The sequence below is a fragment of the Notamacropus eugenii genome, chromosome 6 (genome assembly GCF_028372415.1).
Source record: "Notamacropus eugenii isolate mMacEug1 chromosome 6, mMacEug1.pri_v2, whole genome shotgun sequence".
Taxonomy (NCBI): Eukaryota; Metazoa; Chordata; class Mammalia; order Diprotodontia; family Macropodidae; genus Notamacropus; species Notamacropus eugenii.
The window spans coordinates 307,495,950-307,519,446 of NC_092877.1; the positions used below are offsets into that span (position 1 = coordinate 307,495,950).

The 23,497-nt window shown below is 37.0% G+C and overlaps 1 protein-coding gene and 1 long non-coding RNA gene across 4 annotated transcripts in view; one reads left to right on the plus strand and one right to left on the minus strand.

Moving 5' to 3' along the window:
- MYL1 (myosin light chain 1) overlaps window positions 1-22,724 on the minus strand; it is a 30,901-nt gene extending 8,177 nt beyond the window's left edge. Inside the window, exons 1-4 of one of the 3 annotated variants that reach the window (XM_072617466.1) lie at window positions 22,480-22,724; window positions 7,082-7,109; window positions 3,027-3,170; window positions 608-781 (exon numbers count right to left, since the gene is read on the minus strand). In XM_072617466.1, the coding sequence (XP_072473567.1) occupies window positions 608-781; window positions 3,027-3,170; window positions 7,082-7,109; window positions 22,480-22,596 (463 nt within the window). In that variant the 5' untranslated portion in view covers window positions 22,597-22,724. Of the gene's footprint in view, window positions 1-607; window positions 782-3,026; window positions 3,171-7,081; window positions 7,110-7,367; window positions 7,393-8,215; window positions 8,308-22,479 lie in introns of those variants that run through there. The other 2 variants (XM_072617468.1, XM_072617467.1) reach the window with 2 other exon arrangements.
- LOC140509690 (uncharacterized) lies at window positions 8,340-10,708 on the plus strand. Its single transcript, XR_011968881.1, has 4 exons — window positions 8,340-8,585; window positions 8,854-8,982; window positions 9,078-9,193; window positions 9,474-10,708. It is a non-coding gene; the product is annotated as an uncharacterized lncRNA (long non-coding RNA).
- Window positions 22,725-23,497: the final 773 nt, after the last annotated feature.

The window sequence follows — 23,497 nt, forward strand, 5'->3', positions numbered from 1 at the left end:
TGTAAATGGCTTAGTGGATAAAGGGCTGCTCTAGGAGTTAGGAAGACCTAGGTTCAAGTTCTACCTTTGACAAATCTTGTTAAATGACTGTGGTCAAGTCTTTTAACCCCTCAAGGTCCCAGACAATTCCCTAAGTTACAGGGAACTATCTAATGTAGATCAGTGGAAGGATTTTCCACTCTGAGATTTCCCTGATACTGATGAGATTACTTATCTAGAAACTTCATGTACCTCCCTTTACCCATTCTAATTTTTAGGGGCAAGGAAACATAAATATTTTTTGAATATTTAAATAAATACCATAATGTATTTATGTTCTTATGATTCAAGATGATTAAAATTCTATTCTTCTGTCTTCTAAGAGTTATTCTTTATTCATTCCAGGATGATCTTTTAGGAGTAGATTCTTTTAACCAAGTTCTAACATCCTAAAAAGAAATTTTGAGACTGATGGGTCAAAGTTCTCAGTGACTTTTTCCCCCTGTTGCTATTATCAGTTGTACTTTGGAAGATCTCCTTTCTTGCACTGCTCAAGTCTCTCTTAACCAATTTCCCTCTTTCTTCTTCGTATCCTTTCTGATGGCCTCAGGAAATCAGGAATACTTACCCAGGGTAGCGAGCACATGGCGAAGTTCAGCACCCATGACCGTGCCGTTGCCCTCTTTGTCAAAGACACGCAGCCCCTCAACGAAGTCTTCATAAGTTCCCTGGTCCTTGTTGTTGGAAATGGCCTGCATCATGGGCAGGAACTGCTCAAACTCAATTTTTTTGGCATTCAACTCTGAAAGAAATGTCACCATTTTGAGATATATGAACCTTCCAAGTCTCTCAGCTATTCAGCTCAATGTTTTAGAATTCTGGGGGCACAAGATGATCCTGTTCTATTATGCTGTCCATAATAGCAGTTCAAGTTTGTAGATAAGGGACCTGAATCACACCCTCCCTCCCCCAAACAATATTTATTTCTTCTATATTTAAGCTGATAAAACTTTTAAATAGGAGAGTATTTTTAGATGAGGAAGCAATATAAAAGTCTGCTGAGATGCAACGGACACGTAATACTTCAAAAACAAGATTGGAACAGACTGAATTTGTCACGGGAATTTTTTTTAATGATGTTGTTTGTTAAATCCATACTATATGCCAGCTTGCTGTGCTAAATGCTTTGTTTTTAAAGGTACTGAAGGAAAAAGTATAGAAGGAAGGTGTTAGGAGATTGAAAGGCAGTGTGGTACAGTGGGAGGAGAATACTGGGTCTGAGTTCAAATTCTAGTTCTGTCATCTACCCCCTTTTAGGTAAATCACTACCTCTCTGGCTTCTGTTTCTCACCTATTAATGAGAGGGTTGAATTAAGTGACCTCTAAGGTTCTTGCTAGCTTTAAATCTAAGTGTGATATAAATAAGTCTGGTCTTAATTCTTGAAATCCAAAACCCTGTAGATGAGAGAGCTTTCTTTGGCATCTTTTAGTAATCTATGATCCCCACCAGACTTTGAGTATTCACCCAATGACAAAATATTAAAAGGGTATAGTCATTTATATACAGAGGAAGGAAATTATCTGTACAGGTAAACCACATTTTCCCTCCTCCAGAGTGCTCTCATAGGATGGAAATTAAATTGGAGAGCAAAGATTAAAACAGATTGAGTTTTGAATGCTGAAGGAATGAACTACATTAATCTAATCATTCCTTGGTCAAAGATGGATGTTTAATTAGAAAAAAAGACATTTTAAAAACAAGATTTTGCCCACTGCTCTCTCACCTTATCTCATGCTCTTGATACTTTTAGCATGATTAACTTGATAAGATTTAACCTGGGGAAGTGGGGGGTAAGAAGAGAGAGAAAGTCTGAATATCATTCTAATGGCAATTTAGTAGCTAGAATTTGTAATAATGACTTGTATTGATATAACCCTTAAAGGTTTGTAAAGAGCTTTATTGGGGCAGCTGAGTGGGGCAGTGGATAGAGTACAGGGCCTGGGGTCAGGAAGACTCATTTTCTGAGTTCAAATCTGACTTCAGACACTTACTAGTTGTGCGACCCTCGGCAAGTCATTTCAGCTTATTTGCCTCAATTTCTATAAAAGTGAGCTGGAGAAGGAAATGGCAAATCACTCCAGTATTTTTGCCAAGAAAATCCCAAACAGGGTCAGGAAGAGTCAGACACAACTAAAAAATGACTGAAAAATGACAAAATTCATAATAATAGTTAGCATTTATGTAACAGTTTGTAAAGTGCTTTACACTGAAGTAATCTGCTGCTTCCTTCTCCAGTTCATTTCACATATGAGAAAACTGAAGCACACCTAGCTGCCCTAGATGGCTCCTCTATGCTAATGGCTAAATAGTAATATAGAGTGACTGATTTCTCAATAAATGGGTCTGAATTTTGCAAAACAAACATCTCAACTGATTTTTACATTTCACCTATAAATTACAAAAATGATACAGATTTCAGATTTCAAAGTCCATTGGGACCTTCTACAAATGGCAGATATTTTTATTAAGTCTGACCTCCTCTAGTCTTCTTTATAGTCACAGATTTTTTGGAGGTTGCTAAAGAAGTAATATATTAAGAGTGCTATTGGATATTAAAAAAAAAATCTCTGCATGAGTTACCAAAACCATTTTTGTATTTTCCAAGAAGACGTGGCATGATGTTGGAGGGAGAAAGAACTGGCATTTGAGTTAGAATGAGCTGGGTTCCAGTCCTGCCTCCGGTACACACTAGCTGGATGACCATGAGCAAGTAACTTAACCTCTCAGTGCCTTAGGCTGGTAAGATAGTTATAAATGTTGCTGTTCTGTGTTATGGCTAGGAATTTTTATACGTGTAATTCTCTACTTTGATCAAATCATAGGTCTACCAACTCCCCATGTCACTTATGCCCACTTTACTACATCAATGGAGAAACTACAGTATAAGTAAGTCAATTATTCTCAGAGTTGATGCCTAGACTATGGAACCTGACCCAGGCTGAATGTACATTCTCAATTTCTAGGAGACCTTGCTTTCATTACCTACCTTCATTGCTGGGGTTTCCCAGAACTTTCTTGACCTCTGCATTGGTGGGGTTGGTACCTAGAGCACGCAGGACATCACCAACTTGGCTTAATGTGATCTTATTTTCACCAGTTCTGTCAAAGAGGAGGAATGCCTCCTTGAAGTCTGTAGGAAGAGAGAAGGCAGGTTATTCAGGGATTCTTTCCTACCACACATCTATCCGTTAACAATGACCTATATGTGTTTCTTGCCAGGGCTACTCTCGACTGACAGTTTTAATATTTAAAACAATTCTAGGTCTCCTTTTCTTAGATAATACTTTTCTCCAAGTAACAAATACCTTCACTGTCCTCATTATATTCCTACTTGCCTCATCATTGTCATCGCTGCTTTTTCAACCTCTCTTCATAAATCCCCTTTATCTATTTCATCAAAAGGCAATTCATGCCATATTTATTTCTTTTTTGTTCATTTAATCTATCTCTGCTTCTTTGATGAACAGTTATCAGTTGGTTTCCCCTAAAGAGCAATGGACTCCTCTTCTGGTTCTGCCATTTACAGTCTGTAAGACTAAGACAAACCATTTCACTAAGTGTCAGTTTCTACTTCTGTAAAATGGATATTATAAAGGCATAATAGTATTTTAATCACCAACCTTACAAAGTTACTCTAAGGCAAGTGCTTTTGTTAACAGCAAAGTGCTATATAACAGTGAACCATTATCACAGGTGACCTTAGGAAACCTGGGACTCATTTCACTATTACTAATGGTTAAGGGTTTCTTTCTCCTTCCTTCCTTCTGTCCTCCCGTCCTTCATCTCCTTCCTTCCTTCCGTCCTTTTGAATGATTTTAATTATATAAAAACTAAGTAAAAATTTTCATGATAAATCTATGGGAATTAGGGAAACTCCTTTCTTGAGGTCCAGGACTCCATTTTTTGCTGATTAAATCCCAATAAGATAATAGTTTTCCTGAAGGCAAGTGATAAACTCAGGGTTATAAATTCCCAGGTCAAAGTATCCAAGCCAAAGTGATTTAGATTGCCTGCCCCAGGGCGAAATGTAAACTAATTGGAAAACTAAATAGATTATTTTTGTTTTTTTTCCACTGCATTTTTTCCTTTTATCATATAGAAATGTTTACTGGAATATCCAGTATCAGATGTACATCTCAAGTATTCTAAGTTATATCATCATCATCATCATCATCATCAAAATAACACTTATATAGCACCTACTATGTGCCAGATATTGGGCTAAGTGCTTTACACATGTTATCTCATTTGATCCTCACAATAACCCTGGGAGGTAGGTGCTATTATTACCCCCATTTTACAGTTGAGGAAACTGAGGCAGAGAGATCAAATGACTTGTCCAGGGTCACATAACTAGCAAATATCTGAGGCTAGATTTGAATTAAATTCTCCTGACTATAGGCCCTGTGCTCTATGAATCATGGTGCTCACAGCTGCTATTCCCCTCAGCATTATCACTTGATTTCATATGCAGCTCTATTCATAATTTTAACTGCCAATCTCTAGAGGAAGTGAGCTTGAATGTGGCATTGACTGGACAAAGGAATGAGTTGTATAAGGTAAAGCCAGATCCATAGTTATGTGAAGAGGGGATTGTAGGAGGTCGTCATAAAAGGCACAGTTCAGGAACACATCTGTGCTTTTTGGGGGATGGTGGGTATGGGAGAAAAGAACAGGAAGCATTTTGGGGGGGGCATACATGAATGTCACCATAAAAAATACATTTCTGAAGGGTGTGAATACCATCCTTTAAACTGAAATTCAACTCTATCTGGACCAGTGTTTTAGAAAACTCTGTGGTCCCTCCAATCATTCCTTGTCAAGCTAAAAGCCCCTGGTAGATCATTAGTTTAGAACCATTCACTGGTCAATGGCTAAGAGAGTTTTTACTCTTTTAATAGAATTCTTCAGTTTTAAAGTAGACTGCACTGTGTGGCATTTGTAATAAAGGAAGCAACATTTCCTTGATCAATTCTGTGAGAACACACTATAAGTGCTGATAGATGATCCACAAGTCATGAGTCATTATCATGTTGTCTTTCATCTTCCTTAATGGACATATGAAATTGGAGTCTTCTGGTTCTGGCTCTAGTCCTCCATAGACAGTTTGCTTAGGAGGTTCACTATCACCGTAGTCAAACTGCTGATGCAGGAAGAGAGTTTTGTGGACTGTAATAGGATAGCTTCAAGCCTAACCCTCTGCTTTAAATGCTGAGACCAAAAACAGGCTCTCCCTGATCAGTTTCCTTCTTGGATAAAAACAAAATGAAACAAAAAAACTTGCTTTAATTGGAAATCTTCTTAAGCAATGCTTAGTCTCTCTAAGAATCTAGGACCTCCTCAGAAGAACCAGAATGTCTTCAGATCTTGTAAATATTGCATATTTTCTAGTTATATTTTTTCAGAGGCTTCAGTGCTCAATCTTGATACATTCAAAACTAAACTACACCAAAAGAAATATATAGTTTTCTCAGAATTTAAGATTTTTAAGTTTGTACCTCTTGACAGGAGAGGAAAAAAAATGACCCTTTAAACAATGTCTTTCTTTTTTTTCTAAATTTAAAACAAGTTATTAGGTAAAGTTAGGTGACTTAATGCACACCAAACCAGTCCTTTTTTTCCTAAACAGGTTTTAATTGCTTCACTGTTTAGCCCTATAATGGTATAACAGTCATAATTAGATTTCAAGTTAGATACTGCAGAAGACCACAGAGGAGAAAGGAGTATAGTATGACCATGCTGTGCCCTCAATTGAAATGTCTTAAGAAAGTAAAGTGAAATTTTCATTGAGAGAGGAAGAGAAAGGAAGTGGAATCTCCCAGTGATTTTGTTTTTTTTACAACATCGGATATGGTTTCTACATTATTCTAAAATTCTAGTTAGCTTGTATATCAGACTATTTGATATGTCTTCTTGATGAGGCCATCAGCTATGGTCATCTAGTAAATTCACTTGTAACTTTTCCAGGGATGTTCATTACTCTGTCAGAATTGATGAAAACATCAACATTTTTCAGACGCAGATTTGAGGCTAGTAACTGAATAAGTGATTTAGTTTTAATAATTAAGCAGTATGACTAGTCATTCTAATTTAACACATAAGGTAGGATATTATCAGTCTTACAAGTGTCTCCCTTTCAGTTCATTGGGTTTCTATGATAACGATGTCATTATCATAGTTTCTTGAAAATACTACAATGACAACAAAAAAACTGTCAAGGAATAGTATGTCCTTGTATAAGCAGGAGTACACCAGGATTATTAATATTCCTGTTGGATACAATTCTTCTAAGAAAAGAAAAAAAGACAAATTTCTAGAGAAAGGCAAGAGATGAATCTGTTGAACCAAAAAAGGAAGACCTTGGAAACTCTTATTCTCTCTGTTCTGAAAGAATCAAGTCCTGTATGTATGGAATACAACGAACACTTTCTTAACATTCATTAAATTGAATCTGGAATATTTTAGCCAGTCTCTGTTTATATGAAAGTCATGGCCATTAATTTAATATAAAGCATGGTATGATAAAAAGTATGCTGCCTTTTTACATAAACAAACAATACAACTTGACTCCTTTTCTTTCAAAGCCCAGGCATGGAAGTGATTATTACAAGGTGAAAAGGGAAGTAGTGATAAGACACTGGTTCTATTTCTCTGAGTCACTTAGGTAGTCAAACTGAATAAATTAGGTCCCCTAAAAATTCTTTTGGGGTCTTAGATGATCAGGTTAACTAACCGAGTGACAAAATAATTTTGGTTGAATAGATACTGTAGACAACTGACTTTAATTTACAAAAACCAATCATTACATGAGGTATCTATCCCTTTTGTCCACCTAAAGACCTTTTGGCTGCTGCTCACAAGTCTAAGACTCACTCTTGTTAAATGTTTATATTTAGAGAAGACTTCAGCACAGTCTACCTATTATGGTAGGCAAGGCTAAAGGAGATAATTAGGGAGAGATTAACTCTTCCTGACAGTCAGTTTTTCCACAAGCCTTTTTGAGGAGGGCACCCATAGTAACAACAATCTGATTTAACTTACCATCCTGTTGCTCTTTAGAAAACTCGATCTGTTAGAAAGACATTAACCACAAAGAACTATTTAACCAAACAGGTTCCTGATATTTCTGTGGATCTAGCTGATTCCATGAGTCTATCTTTAGAGTAGGCTCCTGAATGAGCCCACTCTTTGGATTTCCCATGTAGCATAGATATTAATAGAACAGCATGAAGCAAAATGCCTTGAACGTTAGTGAAGGTCTAGCACTTGGGTGAAACGATAACGTCTCACCTCCAAGTCCTAGAGAAATGGGTTTTGTTGCACTTACCAGCAATCTGGTCAGCAGTGAAGGACTGCAGTGAAGAGAGGAAGAAAAAAAAGATACAGCTAATAACTGTTGAAAATGCATTGACAGAATCAAGAGTGCTCTCTGATTTTGTCTCCCAAACACATGAGGTCCTGAATGTAGTCTGCATTGAGGCAGGTTACTGTGGCCTAAGAAGTACTACCTTGGGGGTAAGGGTGGGGGGTAACCTTTAAATCTAGGAATTTCAAGACAGATGACTGAGGGGAAATGGTATCCAGAACTCAAATAGTGAATTACTGCTTAATCAAATGCTGAAATAAATGCTCCCTAGAATAACAAAGTATTTCAGAGCTCAGTAAAGGTTTTGCCCTAGACATTCAGCATTAAGAAGATGTTTTGAGGCATTATCATTGCTTAACTAGGCATTTTCTATTAAGACAGACAATAAATCTAATGTATTAAAGGCACTTATTCAAATGGTAAGTATTTTTATCATAGGATCAGATTTTAAGATAGATAGTTTTCTAGTGAGAGCTGCTCTTGACTTCTAATTTCAGATACAAATGGCCATCATCCTGCCTGGCAAATCATTTAATCATTTGTCCTGTGACTATTGGACTAACTCAAGTATAATATGGTTGGATGAAACAACTCAAGACAATTAAAAAGCTCCCTTTCTCACTAACTTAGCCTCAAGAGGCACAAAGAAATCTGACATACTTGGCACTTTCTCCCCACCCGCTCCTGACTCATCAACCGCTCCTTCACCCAACCACCCCAACCTAACCTCAACTTTCTTGCCTGACTTCCTTCCCTGTCCTCTCAGCAGTCCAATAGGGACTGATAAATGATTTCTTGGTCAGACCCACCATGATGGAGATGTTGAGAAGCTGGAGATGTGAGCTGAGGGCTGCTCCTGTCCCTGAGTGGAGTCCTCCCTCTCACAAGGCTTCTTATTTGTGGGGAAGCTGTGACCTCACAGTCAGGATCAAGTATCAGAAGGAAGTGGCCACTCCCCTTGGAGAGTCCTTTAGCTTTCTTAGGGCAAAGGGAAAGAAGGATCTGTTTCTTACTGGGTCTATCACAAGGGCTATTTTAGGAGATACAGAGCTTGGGAGTGGTCAGCTATAGTGTGGTTGAAGCTTGTCAGCACTTCTCTGGTCTATTATCATCAAGAGGAGGACCTCTCATTGAATATTACTGGGAGCTTCCCATTAGGGAGGGTTTGTGTTCCTTTAGGTAAATTAAAATGTTGCTTAAGGGTCAGATTCTTCTTGCTGGAGGTTAGGGTAATGGCAGATTTCTGGTCAGCAAAGTTGGTTATTACTTGGGGGGGAGTGGTGGTGGTGGTGGTATTTTCGTTGCAACTACCTGGATCAGCTTGGTTTTGAGTTTCAAGAACAGCTGTTATAAAAAGATTAACCCCTGAAGTTCTGAAATTGATGGGAGGTCCCAACTGCAGAAGCCTCCTTTAAAACTGATGAGAACTTTCTGTATGTTTTTAAAGGTCTGGCTGAGTGCCATTTTTTGCCAGCTCGAGTTAGTTGGAGAATGGTAGTATTCAGTACTTTGAATTAAGACCTCTGACATATAATGAGGGACAATGGACTGAAATCACTTAATCTCTGCATTCCAGGCAAGTGTGAGACTATAAACTCTAAATCAGCTGCTAATCTGTATTGGTGTAGGGAGTTTTCACTTCATTCTTACTTTATGCTCGTGAATTACCAGATCTGGACCAAAGGCACCATCAAGTGTTAGGGTCACAAAGACAAAATCAAGACAACTCCTTCCCTCAAGAAAGTTACATCTTACTTCATTCACCAGGAATATAAAACTTGCCCAAGGTAGAAACCATTTTGTTTTCCATTTTCCATACATCTTCACTCTGAAAGTCCTAGTTTCCATTTCTAATTCTGGTAGAGATGTCTTTCTTCCTACCTCCCCACAGCATCCTTCATGTTATACCATCTTTTTACCTTCTCTTCCTTTTTTAGCCAGGACCACCCTTCTGCTTTTTAAGGTCTCCATCTCCATTTTTTTATGTATGCAATCTGTGTCTACAAATATTTCTTTTTTTTTTTTTAATGTACTTTTAACCCTTATGTTGATTCCTCTTCCTGTTAGGCCTTTAATAACAGTCCAGTGTTCCAGCTCTCCAGGTCTGCCAAGGTTTCTTCAGCTCTAGAAAATGGAGAATATTTTTGAACATCACCTTATGAGGAGGACCTGATGTTAAAGGAACTGGAATCAATCAGCGTGTTGTACTGTGGCCAACGTGTTGGCCTTTACAAGGCTTACAGATATGAGGGACCGACAAGTGCCTAACTCCAGAAGCTGAGAGCAGGAGGAATTCAAAATGGAAACTTTCTTACTGGTCAGTGCTTTCTGTTCACTACCATCTCACAGAGCAGAAACTACTCTTGGTCATGATCCTGGAGCAATACCAGCCACAAGATGTCTCCTGAAGTCTGAACTGAGTGCTTACCTATTTTCTACTAGCTGGGATAAAATTAGCCAGTCATTAGCAAATTAACCTGTATCATAAATCTGACAAGGTTAAACTGAGTAGACGTTTGAATATTGTTCAAGTAAATAATTTGTTCACAATAGGAATCACCAAACTCTTAAGAGATCTGTTATTTGCAACTCCCCAAAGAGAAAAGTCTAATACTTTAAAAGAATTTTATATGGGAGAGAACCAGACATTAAGCGTAAGTCATTGACCAGATTATAGGATTTCTTAATATTTTTAGCATCACAGTTCCCTTCTCAGAATAATGTTTTTTAAATACATAATATAAATAAAAAAGATTACAAAGGAAATCAATCAATGACATTGAAATATAATCATCCAAATATATATTTTTAAAAGTTTATTGACCCCAGGTTAAGAATCCCTACATTAGGAATACTATTTTCTTATGATAAGGAACATTGTTTTGGGAATATAAATTTTCAGGTGAGGACAGAGGATATTATTTTTTAATTATTAGTACCCTTATAAATACATGTAGCCTATAGTGGATGAAATTTTGAAGGATCATTGGAAAAATGGTGGTGATGTGTAAAGGTGAAAAGGCCCCTAGGAGGTAAGAGAGGAAGATAAAAAAATGTGCTTATTTTATTTACAAATGGCCAGGAACTGAGAATATTAGAAAAAAATATGAGGCTATATATGCAGAAGAAACCCCTTTTTGTATAGTGAAGAGCAACAAATAATTGAGAAAATAGGATTTATTTCAGTTTAGGATACTTGGTCATAATTGTGTGGACAGGAAGAACAATGTTTAAAGGTCCTTTAATTAAAAGTTGATTTGTGAATTGTGATATCTGAATAAAAACGTTTCTTTCCTATGAAATTCAATTTTATTTGAACTTCACTTTTATTGATATGTATAGTCTATTTAGAAATGTTTTGTATTATTCTCCGTGGATGGGCAAGAATAATGCAATCATTCAAAGTTGACTATATTTTATATCCATGTGCTTTTAAAATTGATTTTAAGGTTTCTTTATTGAGATGTCTCTAAATTCTGATTTTTCTCATTTACTTTCCTGAAGAACAAACATAGACATCTATAGCTCATATTCTATATCCTCTACCAAAGTGATCCTGGGTTTCCAAAATTTGTGTAAAAGCCCCAAACTGAGGTAGGTCCTAGCAGAGAAGAAAGGTTCTAAGCATGGGCTAGCAGGGGACCAGAGACCCCATGTCTGAAGACTGTTTTCATAAAGGCTCATCCTTCGAGTTGCTGCTAGTTGATGAGTTTTTCAGTGAGAGAAACTCATGCACATAGTCAGTCTGCTCAGGTTGGGGCAGAGTTGGGGAAGAGAGAAGGGAAATGGGAAGGAGACCAGGAAAGAGAGAGAGTGAAGTTCTGCTCTGCATCTCTAGAGGGAGCTCCTACACCAATAAACATGATAGACCCACCAACCTAATGAGATGAGTTCATAAAGAGCAGGACTCATTAAAGCAGTTTTGAAGATGAGAATCTTAAAATTGATAAATGTAAGATTTATTTTTTTCTAGCCTGCTCTCTTTTTTGGCCTGTACAGAAAAGAAAAGAAATAAAATCTACTTTCTTAAAGTAACCTGTTAATTGGTACTGACCTTGGGCTTGTGACCATTGGCAAGATGCTAATATTGTCGTAAATTGCAGAGCTTAGGTAGGTTGTCTTAACCTATTTTTATTGCATTAGTTACAGAATCCCTGTCCCCGTGCTGGCTACTTTTGAAAAGCTTTCCTCAAAAGATTCCCAGGAAGTTATGAGGCACAATGGAAAGAGTTTGGGACTTAAGGATAAATCTCAGTTTGAATTCAATCTCAGACACTAAATGGGTAGTCCTGGGCAAATTAGTTAATCTCTGCCTCAGTTTCCTCATCTGTAAAATAGGGATAGGTAAATAATCTCTACCTTTTTAATCAGGTTCTCACTATTTCTCTATGTGCCTCTATACAATCTATTCTTCATCCTTAGGATACTCCCCCTAGGCACCTCCTCATCTTGGAATTTACCCCTTTAGGTTTTAGATCAAATCCTACCTTCAGTTTTCAGAACCCTAAAAAATGTAGTGCTATATATAATTACATTTTTTCTTTGTTAAAATTCTTAAAATTTGTTCTTTGTATGTCCTTTGTAATAGCCACCTTACTAATAGCTTTCTCCCTCCCAGAGTGGTTGTGAGGCTAAAATAAGATAATATTTATAAGGCACTTTTCAAACCTCATAGTACTTTATAAATGCTAGCTATTATTATTAAAATATTGGTAGGTTTAAAGAAACTGAATGAAGGATGAAATAAAGTTTCTAGGATATAGAAGGAATCAGTTCCTAAGGTATAACCTTCTCCCCCTCCACACACAATAATCTATTTCATCAATGGGATCCTGGAATTGATATTTATAAACATAGAGAAGAGGAAGAATTTTGATTAAAGATGATCAAAAAGCAAGTAGTATTCAAATCCTTAAAAGACAAGGTCCTGGGTAGGAAAAGAAAATACATCTTCCAAAGAATTTCATCATTCTTGCAAGACACTTGGAGGGGAATGACTGATTAAGAAGGGCAAAAAGGGGACTAATAAAGACAAACCTCTTTTTCAATCAGTAATGTATCATTGTGGTTACAGAACACCTGATTGAAGATCTGTCAGAGACGCCAACAACCAGATGAGAAGGTCCTTTGCAAGCATCAGCTCATCTGTTTTCAGTCCATCCCTGTGGGGCTATTAAAAAGTCACTCTCTCCCTTCAAACACACACACACACCTCCTCCACACACCACCATACATACGTACATCCTAGCAGAAGAAATAATCTGCTAGACTGGGGTCCTATCTTCTGAATCACTCAGTTTGAATAAAAGAGATGAACTCTTCACTTGCACTTTGTTAAATCCCAGAAGACGGGAATTTCTGTAAATCCAACAAAGAATTTACTGGGGTAGATTACTGTATAAATGGGAAAAACCCAAACTGAGGAAAATAAGATAAGCTCAGGTTGAGAAGAGGGAATTTAGAATGAGTTGAATAGGGAAGAAGTTTTTATTCAAGCCACACTGGGTGATCTGATTAAACTATGAAAACCTGCATAGAGCCAAGACTGGAAAGAATACAGTATAGACCTATAAGAAATAAGACAAAGATTATATAAAAATTGTACCAAAGAAAAAAATGATTATATGTAGCACTGATTTTTTTTTTGGCTTCTGATGCAATCAACTTTATTCAATTCAATTCAACAAGGATTTATTTAACACCTACTATGTGTCAGACAGCATCCTAGGCACTAGTGACATAGAAGCAAAAGTTGGAGGCAGGAATTGAACTAAACCTTAAAGGATGAATTCTAAGATGAGGAGGTGCCTAGGGGGAGTGTACTAGGGATGTGCAAAGGCACATAGAGAAATGGGGAGGGCTTTTTATCTACCTACTTATCTATCTATCTTTTTTATCTTTCTATAGTGCTTTGGGCACAGTAGGTACTTTTTTGGCTTTCTGTGCATTGAAAAATAATAATAAATTTCTATAGCTCTTGAAGGGTTTTGTAAAGTACTTTCTGAATTATTTAATAGATTGATTATAATCTATTCCTTAAACTAGATGACACAGTTTACAAAATGACCTGTTCATTAGATCAGAGAATTTGGAAATGGTAGAACTTTAGAAGTCATCTGTTCTAATGCCCTCATTTTACAAATTAGGAAAGTGAGGCACAGAAAAGTTAGGTGGTTGACCATTTCTACCCTTTCTTATCTTTCTTATATTCCATTGCAAGAATTCTACCTATATGTCCCATTTTCACCACATTCATTTCTTTGTGTACGCATTTTAGGAGTTTGTCAGTTCCTGATACATCTTCCTTACTTTGATTCAAAAATCCCTTTTGTGATGATAGAATTATATGAACGTTGGGACTTTCATTCTAGAAATAACTGGAATCCTGTTGCCAACAGTTCTCTGACTTCAAGGGCAAGGAGTAAGCCCTTCATATAGATATAATGAATGGACCTGTAATTTCACTGATAGAGAGCTCACAGACAAGGAAACTCCCTCTACCAGTGCAGATCAGTACTTTCTCTGCAACTCATAGTCTTAGAAGAAACCCCCACACCCAGTTTACTGAGAGAGCAAGTGACTCCTCCAGGGTCACACAAACCATTCTGTAGCAGAGCTAGGGTTAGAAGCAGATTTTCTTGGATCAAAACCATTTGGCATCATGTATATATATATGTATATATATATACATACATATATATGTATATATATATATATAATTTTACAACTTTTTTTGATGTGGAAAACTTTATCTGGTGTTACATCAAGGATTAGTAACCTACAAAATTTTAATTTGAGACACATTATTTTAATTTTAAGCAGTACTATGTGAATTTAAATTTATCTACAGCCTCTATTATTTCTAAACTATTTTTGCTACCTGGATAGTTTTTATTCCATGCAGGGATAAAGATGTAGGGAAGTATAGATGAAATCTTCCACATTACAAATATCCTGTTTTCATAGAAAAAGTTTCTTAGGATGAAGAGAAGCAGGGGGGAAAGGTTTTATCAGCAAACTAACCATATCATTTCCCAAATTTCCATGAGTCAGATGGTCTTTAATGTCATGCAGTTATGGGACAACTTCTAAACACAATTTGCCAAGGGTTTTATTTGCAATACTAAAAGGTCAGGAGGCTAAATTTGGCACTGTCACACTGTTAATTCAATCAGCTTACAGAGTTGACTCACATTAGGAATAGGAGTGGATGACTATTGGTGGAAATTCCTCTTCCTTTTAAAATGCACATGACAAAAGCATTTACATATTGTCCAGTCTTGTTTTTTGAATCTACAATTCTAGAAATAGTTAATGATTGCTCTTCACAGAGTTTCCCCATCCTGCCTGTTGACATTTCTTAGAGATAACCCGGTGCTGACACCTAGTGATATTTTCAAAGGACTGGCTGGTTTTGATTTGCCTCCCAAAGGTAAGTTACATCCACCAAGCACCTGGATTTTTATTGGAGTTGCTTGACACTATGGTTTAGTTTAATAATTTAATTGTTCTTTTGAAAGACCAATGATAACCATCATACCTTGTAAATGTTATATAAAGAGTTTCTGGATGATTTTTCTATTTTTTTTTCCCATTGGTGCCACCTAGTAACTGGCTAGATGTCTTCTTTTAATTAAAATATACACATGGCATTATATTTCTGCTCCTTTTCCTTCAAGGCTTAGCTCAGGTGTTACTTTTGACTCCCTACCCACCCACCACCCACCCTACCCCAAGCCTTTACCTGATCCCCTTAGTGGTAGTATTCTCTCCCTCCTCAAGTTTTTGGTATGATTTTTAGGATTGTTTCATCCTCTGTACTTTTATCCCCAGCACCTGGGAGAGTGCCTGGTCCTGAGTTAGTGTTTAATATTAGATGGGTTGATATATCGCCTAGGAGAATGTAAACTTTCTTTCTTTCTTTCTTTCTTTCTTTCTTTCTTTCTTTCTTTCTTTCTTTCTTTCTTTCTTTCTTTCTTTCTTTCTTTCTTTCTTTCTTCCTTCCTTCCTTCCTTCCTTCCTTCCTTCCTTCCTTCCGTCTTTCTTTCTTTCCTTTTCCTTCCTTCCTTCCTTCTTTCTTTCTTTCCTTTTCCTTCCTTCCTTCCTTCCTTCCTTCCTTCCTTCCTTCCTTCCTTCCTTCCTTCCTTCCTTCCTTCCTTCCTTCCTTCCTTCCTTCCTTCCTTCCTTCCTTCTTTTTTTCTTTTCTTTCTATCACCAGTACCTATGAGAGTACCTGACCTACAGACTGTGTTTAATAAATACTAGATTGATTTTGTTGAATCTCCTAGGAGAATATAAACTGCTTGTGGGCAAGGTCTATTAAAATTTTTTTGTCTTTGTATCCCCGGCAACCAGCACAATGCCTTGTACATAGGGGGTATGTAAATAAATGTTTTTTGAATTGAATTGTCAAGTGGCTTTATCCAGTTAAATTTGAGATGAACTAATCCATACCTATGGCAGCATGTTTTTTCATAGCCCTCCAAAGTATAGAACTTCTGATTTTGATTTTGCCAATTATTTACAAACTAAACACAGATTAAAAACCATTTTGAGAAGTTAATCTAATGGAAATTTTGAAAGACTCGTGCTTTTTTTAAACAAAACAAAATCTTTCAACATTTTAATTGACACCATCAAATTTTTAAAAATCTTGCATATTGGGTGCTAGTCTCCATTTTGCATGGTGCAGGTTTGCACTGATGGGCATGAAGACGAGAAAGACAAGTAAGTGGTACTCTCAGGTCCTAAGATTGTCTCCTGCATCTGGTTCTCTGTCTGTAAGAGATAATAACATGGGAGAGTGCAGCAACAGCTGGCCTGGGGGAGGGGAGAGCGGAATTGATTATTTTTAATTGCTCAGTGGAAAGACCAGATAGCAGAATCATTGATACTATAATATATAATACTATAATATCTAAGGCATTCCCCTCTCTGGCCACCCTAGGCAGGTACACATGTGTATGAGTGCAAACACATTACAGAATTTTAGCCCTATATCCATTTTTTTCCAGCAAATGAATAAAAAACAAAAATTCAGATAATAAACATTTTCAGATATGGTTATGTTCAATCTATAGATGACTTTCAAAAATTGGTTTCATGTGCTATTATGCCTTGGGAGTGATACAGAATGGTTTCATGGGGAAATAAAATGGAAAAAAAAAAGGCCATTGTCTACATTATCTTGTACCCTCTACCCCCAAGTCTGGGATTGTGTTGTAAAGGATGCCCAGAGTGGTTATAAAGATTCTGGACCAAGCTGTCACTATAGGTTTACCCATTACCAGATCTGAAGCCATGGTTGGACAAGAAAAATAGACCCTCCTTTGTATGTCTTTCAGAATGAGGATGGCACAAATATTCATTCTCCATATGAGTAAGAGAAAGGCCTATCATTTCCTCAGAAAAGTGAGCTCCCCTCTATGGGAAATCCTTGATTTAGATTAATCCTTAATAATTCCCTTTAAGGAATTGCCTGAGGCACACTGGTAGGTCCAAATAACCATCAGAGATGCTATTAAAACCCAAGGTGTCCCCATGACAAGCTTAGGACTCTATCCACTTTACTATTCTTCATCTATATGTAGTTTTATACCTGGGAGAGAAGGAACAACAACAGAACCAAGGACCTAGTCTAGAACTCATCTAGATCTTAGTCTAGAACCAGCCAAGATTACAAAAGAAGGAAGATGAGATGAGTTAACCAACCTTTTGCCTAGGGAGGCAAATATTTTCTCATATCAATGCTTCACTTACAGAGAGGAGAGGTGTTTATAAAGTAAGTTTTTTTCATGCGCCTTAAATTGTACAGATGAATCCTAAAGTCCATTATGCTACCTCTATAGGGTTCTGTCAATGCATTTTGTAACTTTACCTCTTTTGAAATACCACTTGCAGTACCTAGACAGGGGTGACCTGGTTGGGTAGTAAATACAACAAGAATTAACACTGAAGAAAGCAAGTGACAACCATGATTTGAAATTATATCAGATAAAAAAAATTAACCAAACTAAAAGCATGCAGCATGCAAATAATTTACTTACATCAAGAAGATCATGGAACTGGAAGGGACCCTGGAGGTCATCTAGTGCATCCCCTCCCCCATTTCACAGATGAAGAAACTAAGCTTTTCTTTAAAATATTAATAGGTAGCATTTAAAACACTTTACAAGTTATCTGAGTTGAGACTGATTGGCTTGGTAGTGAAGGAAACAGTGCCTAGAGTCAGGAAGACCTGAATTAAAGTCCAGCATCAACTGTGAGATTCTGGGCAAGTCATTTAATCTCTCTGAGACTCAGTTTCCTCATTTGTAAAGTGGTGAGAATAATTGGATTGAATGTGATATTATAGGGAAAGCACCTTGCAAATCTTAAAATGCAATAGAAATACTTGATATTATTATTTAAAATTGTAGACCCAGGTTTCTCGTTATCCAGTCTCTGTATTCATTTTATTATTTCACATGCTCCCAGCTGCTTTTATACAATCATCGTTATTAACTGTGTGTCTAACTATAAGTACATTTCTAAGGATTTAAAATTCTGTAATATACATTTTTGTCAAACTGCCCTGGCCCTGCTGTTGAAAGTATCAGCCTTTTGAGAAGGAAAGATTCCAGAATACCAACAGGGAATGTGTCTCCAAGATGTCACTATTAGCAATACTAGCATTTTTGAAAAGGGTACTTTAAGCAGGTATATAAAAAAATGAGGAAATAGAGTTAAAGTCCTTTTCTTATTTATAATGTCAGCGAATATTACCTAGACTTATTTATCCATCCTTGTGTGTTCGTCCTTCATTGCTGAAGAAGATCATGTCATCAGAGAAATAACGACATGACTTGCACTTGACTTTATTTTGAGTGAGGGAGGGCTGTGCAGGTCACCAGCCTCACTTCTCCTCCACAGCCATCTGAATCCAGTGACCAGATATTCATCAGGATGACTGGAAATGACCCAGGATGAAGCAATTGAGGTTAAGTGACTTGCCCAAGGTCACACAGCTAGTGAGTGTCAAGTGACTGAAGTGAGATGAACTCAGGTCCTCCTGACTCCTGCACTGGTGCTCTATCCACTGCACCACCTAGCTGCCCCTTACCCACCCTTAAGGAAAACTCAGATCACACAGATTTAGAGCTGAGACCTTAGAGCTCATCTAGCTCAATCTCTTCGTTTTACAGAACAGAGGTCAACAGCAGTTGGTTAAGTGACTTTACTTAGGTCACATAGGTACAAGAGGGCACAGTCAGGATTTGAGGGCAGAGTCAGAATCTGAGCCCATGTCCTCTTGACTCCAGTTCTAGCACTCTTTTCACTATGCTACACAAACCCAACAGCCCGCAAGTCCGCACATGATGTTGTATTAAGAGCAATCGTTTGTGCTGGTCATACAAATGATCACCTTTGGTCCTTGCAAAACTCCTTCCTCTCTCAATATCCATATTGATGTCGTCAGTATTACCTGAATACTTAACGATAATAGCATCTTAATCTTTCTCCCATTTTTCAGAGTTTATTTCAAGTTTTCTTTAATTGGTAATTGCAGACAATGGAACAGAGTGAAAAGTACCTAGGTGCATCCTTTTGTAATCTGAAATACTTTCAGGACCTTTCCATGAAGAGTCAAGCACCTGGTAGTATTTTACTGAACTTGGCCTTGAGTTAGAGGAAAGAAAGTTTCTGGTTAGGAGAGGCAGTGGGATATTTGTGTTGCTAGCGCTGCAATACCACACAGACAAGGATATTCCGGGACTCCCTTTTCTATGACTTTGCATATCTTAAGGACATTTGGAGAGGCAATCTGGCAGGGTGCAAAGCAGACTAGCTTCAGAGACAAAAAGGTCTTCATCCTGTCTCTGTCCCATAGGAGCTGGGAGAACATGGGCAGGTTACTAAACCTCTCAGTGCCCCAAGGTAACTCTATAAGAATAAGTAAGAGATGAGTTGCTGATTTGATAAACAGTTCATTTCAGTACTGCGTGATCTCTATAAAAATAAAGATATAACGTTTATTTCCTTCCTTCCTTTCTCTCTCTCTCTCTCTCTCTCTCTCTCTCTCTCTCTCTCTCTCTCTCTCTCTCTCTCTTTCTGTCTTTCTTCCTCTTCCTTCCTTTCTTGGCCGAAAAATGGTCATTTAATTACATTTTTGATCTTATGGAGGTTAAGAAAAAGAAAACCCCTAATCCAGTTATGGGCTGTTCTTCAAGGAGCATTTGCACACCTGCATATCTCTTCAAAAGGTTCTATGTGTTGTTTTAAAGGCTATTTTCCTAGTTTAAATATGAAGGAAGAGAGAGTGTGGTAGGCTAGAGATCTAATTCAAAGCTAGAAAGATGGAGGTTTAAGTCTCCCATCTGACCCATACTTGCTGTGTGACTCCTGCAAGTCACTTAATTTCTCAATGCCTAAGCAGCTCTTAACTCTAGATTGCCAAGAAGGGGTCCACCTGCGCTGGAGGAAGACATTCCTCCCTGTGAGTTCCCTAAACCAATGAAATTGCAGTTCTAGTCCCTATCCCTAAATAAAGTAAATCACTTAAGTGAGATAAATATAGAAACATTGATCAAATATGACATGATAAACTATCTTTTTCTAAGGTCATGCAAGTGAATAGTAAATCATAACTATAGACTGATTTTATTTTTAAATTTTATTTGAAAGAAATTTTATTTTAAATTTAATTTTTTCTTAAATTTAAATTTTTAAAAAATTCATGTATGCAGTAAATTTTCTTTGTTTTATGTTAAAATGCCTAAAAATACACACAATTCCATAATGGTCCAAAGCATGCAATGTATTTGAATTGTGTTACGAAAATGCTATTGTTCTATCTGGCCAATTTTCTTTCCTTAATTTCTTAACAGTAAGCAGGGTAAACGGTCTCCCCTAGAAAAATTCTTTCTTGGGTATGCTTGACCCCTGACACTACTAGGTGGTCAATATTCCTCCGGCTTTGCAAAAAAAAAAAAAAAAAAAAAAGGTAACAAAAGTGCCAGGCTAGAGTTCAAAAGCTCTGACAGTTTTCAGATGTTGTCTCTAATCCAATACTATTTTAGTACTTTTGCTAAGCCTCTGGAAGTCTACAGTAGTAGCATTTAAATGATTGATTTAATGAAGCAGAAGGAAAAATAAGCTCATTTTTAAGAATTAAGGGAAATCTCATTAACTTTCTGAATAGATAAAAAGTTTTGGGCTTTAATTTCTGGATTTTTTTTTTTGTAAGATGACAACCCTTTTCTTTGGAAACATTATACTCACTGCAGTGAGTTGTATTTTGTTTTTATTATGTAGTTCCGAAGGAAAGAAAATTAATGTCTGTTTCTATTAGTCAGATCTTTTACTTTTTAAAGCTAGAAGGTAAAATGTTTCCTTCATGGGCACTTGTAATTCCAGGTACAGACCAATCCGATTGTGTTATAAATCACAATCAACTTGAATGGTGACAGCTTTGTCATATACTCATCTCCCTAGTGTTTTTACACAACTGATAGTTAAAAGAACAGGAACACACTGAAATTAGCATAGAGACTGTAATCACATTCAATTTTTTACATAGTCATATACAAATTAGCCTACTTTGGTAAAGATATATTAGCTAGGATCACTGGACTTGAAAATTCCATTTCCTCTTAATGAACTGTACACAGGCAGCCATCAAAGTAACAAATAATTTATTAGAAAGTCTAGCATGCATTTCTCCTCACAAATGGATATCCATACAGTACAGATCCCTCCCAATGCCAAGATTCTCTCACAAATCATCCAACTTTATCAAATATCACTCAAGGTTCCATAAAGTGACAATGAAGGTCTGCCCTTTGGAGCACTCATGGCTATGTGTTCAAATTATACCTGAGGAAGGTTTAGGTGTATTTATTTTCTTTTTTTCCCCTTATCTACCAAAGGGAAAAGAGGGAAATATTTGCTTCAAGGATATATCATTATTTACAACTATCCAAAAATATTTCAATGACTATAAAGAAAAGACAACAATGTGTTAGTTGGTTGCAGTGTTTCAAATTAATTGTGCCTACAACTAGTGGTATAAATAAAAAGGACCTCCTCAAATCGATGGACTCTATCTCCTTTTAATTTCCATATAAGGTAAGATTCCTCAGAGATTTTTTTGAAGTAGTATTGGAACCAATCACAATGCTGGAAAGACAGGGAGGAACACTTCATCAATTACATGCTGGAAAAGTACAGGTATAAGATGATTTACTCTTTTTTTCCAAAAGCAGTCAAGAGCTTTTATCACAGTCAAACGTCAGCACAAAAATCAATGACATACTTCTTAATTCAGGTTCAGTATGCAAGAACCTGAAGACACAAACTAGCATTAGCAAACAGAGCCAATAGGCTTGAAATGGTTGTTAATTAGTGCCAACTAGGAACAGCTTGCAAACTTTGAGCAACATACCACACCATAAAGAAATCACAAAGATGACAGTCATAGTCACTGAAACCCATCAGTGTATTATTTTCTCCCCCAGAATTTCACTTTAGAATGGTATCAAATTTCACTTGACAGAGCTTAAGAGGGAAATTGACTGGAAATGTAAAAAAAAAAACTTTTTCCTTATGCAGAAGAAATAAAATAACTGCCAAACAAATATGCCCAGGATATGCTGTTTTAAAACTTCCACAAAAGGAGTAGGGATTGCAACTTGTCTTTTTATACAGTAACAGATACAAAAAATTCAGTTTCCTTCAAAAACTAATATCTGGACTTACAACTTTTAAGACCTAACAACTTTTTTGTTAAGCAGCCCAGGACAAAAGGAAACTGTTGGAAAAAAAAAGATACCTGAATAAATGTAAATTCCATTACCCTTTCAAAACATTTACTTTTCCTTTCCTGTAATCATTTGAACAATTTAACTTGAAATTTCCCAACCTTCTTAAAATAGAACAAAAACAAAACAACCCCAAAACAGACTCCTCCCTTGCAAGTGTGAATCTGCTGAGTCATATCACCCTTCATGGAAATATATTCTTTGGCCAATTTCTAGTGTCCTTTTTTTCTCTTGGTGATAGATGTTTTCAGTGACCAAACCATTCACCTATTTACCTTAATGGAAGAGAGGTCAATTTTTTCTTCTTTTTTGGGAGCTGGAGCTGGAGCCGGGGCAGGAGCAGGAGCAGGGGCAGGGGCAGCGGCTTTCTTAACGTCCTTCTTTGGTGCCATTTTGTTTTAAAAAAAGTTTTAAAAACACACCTGCAAAGGACTCTCTCTCAACACCACTGTCAAAATATTCTTGAAAGAGCAGTGGTGGCTTGGTTGATCTTACAACCCAGTGTCTTGAAGGTGGACCCAGAGTGTTAAATAGTATAAGGGCATATATATATATTTCACTTAGTGCCTAATAGAATCTTGACACATGCAGTTGGATTGGACAGTTCAGTAAGTCGAGGGGGATGTCATTCCGACTCAGACTATAAATGGAATCTAAGGGGTCAGAGCTTCATCACATTTTTTTAAACTCCTTGGCTTTTTCCCCCCCTCCTCTCCTCCAGATGAAAAGAAGGGACCATGACAAAGCCAACTTCTGATCCCTCGCTGACAGTCAAAAGCAGGTTGACTAATATTTTTTCTAGGCAGAAATTTAGTTCTAGTAGAGCTGTAAATTTCTTTTTTTCCCTTCCCCCCATGCCTAAGTATCTTTACTAAAGGATTTAATTTCAACTTGGAATTTTGGCTTTCAGGGCTGGCAAGCTCACCAAACTTCTATCCTGCCCCTTTGCTCTTGCTCCTCCCCTCCTTTCCATATTTTGCAAGAAAGTGTTGATCAGCAAAGAGTTGGTGTTAAAAATAAAAAGCAGTCGTATATGGAAAGCTCATCAAGCCTTGAGAACAGCCTGATCTCCCTTCCAGAGAGACCAAGCTGTCTAATTCTTCATTTTTACAATGAACTCCACAATAAGCTTCTCCTTAAAAAAGTCCAAAACTACTTTCTGGAATTTTATTTATTGTCTGCCATGAGCAATATTAAGCAAGAATTATACCGGTTACTAGATTTGCCTCTTTTTTATGGTCCCCTCCTCCTCCCCCCCCCCCCCAATCATGTAGCCATCAATCAAATGAGACA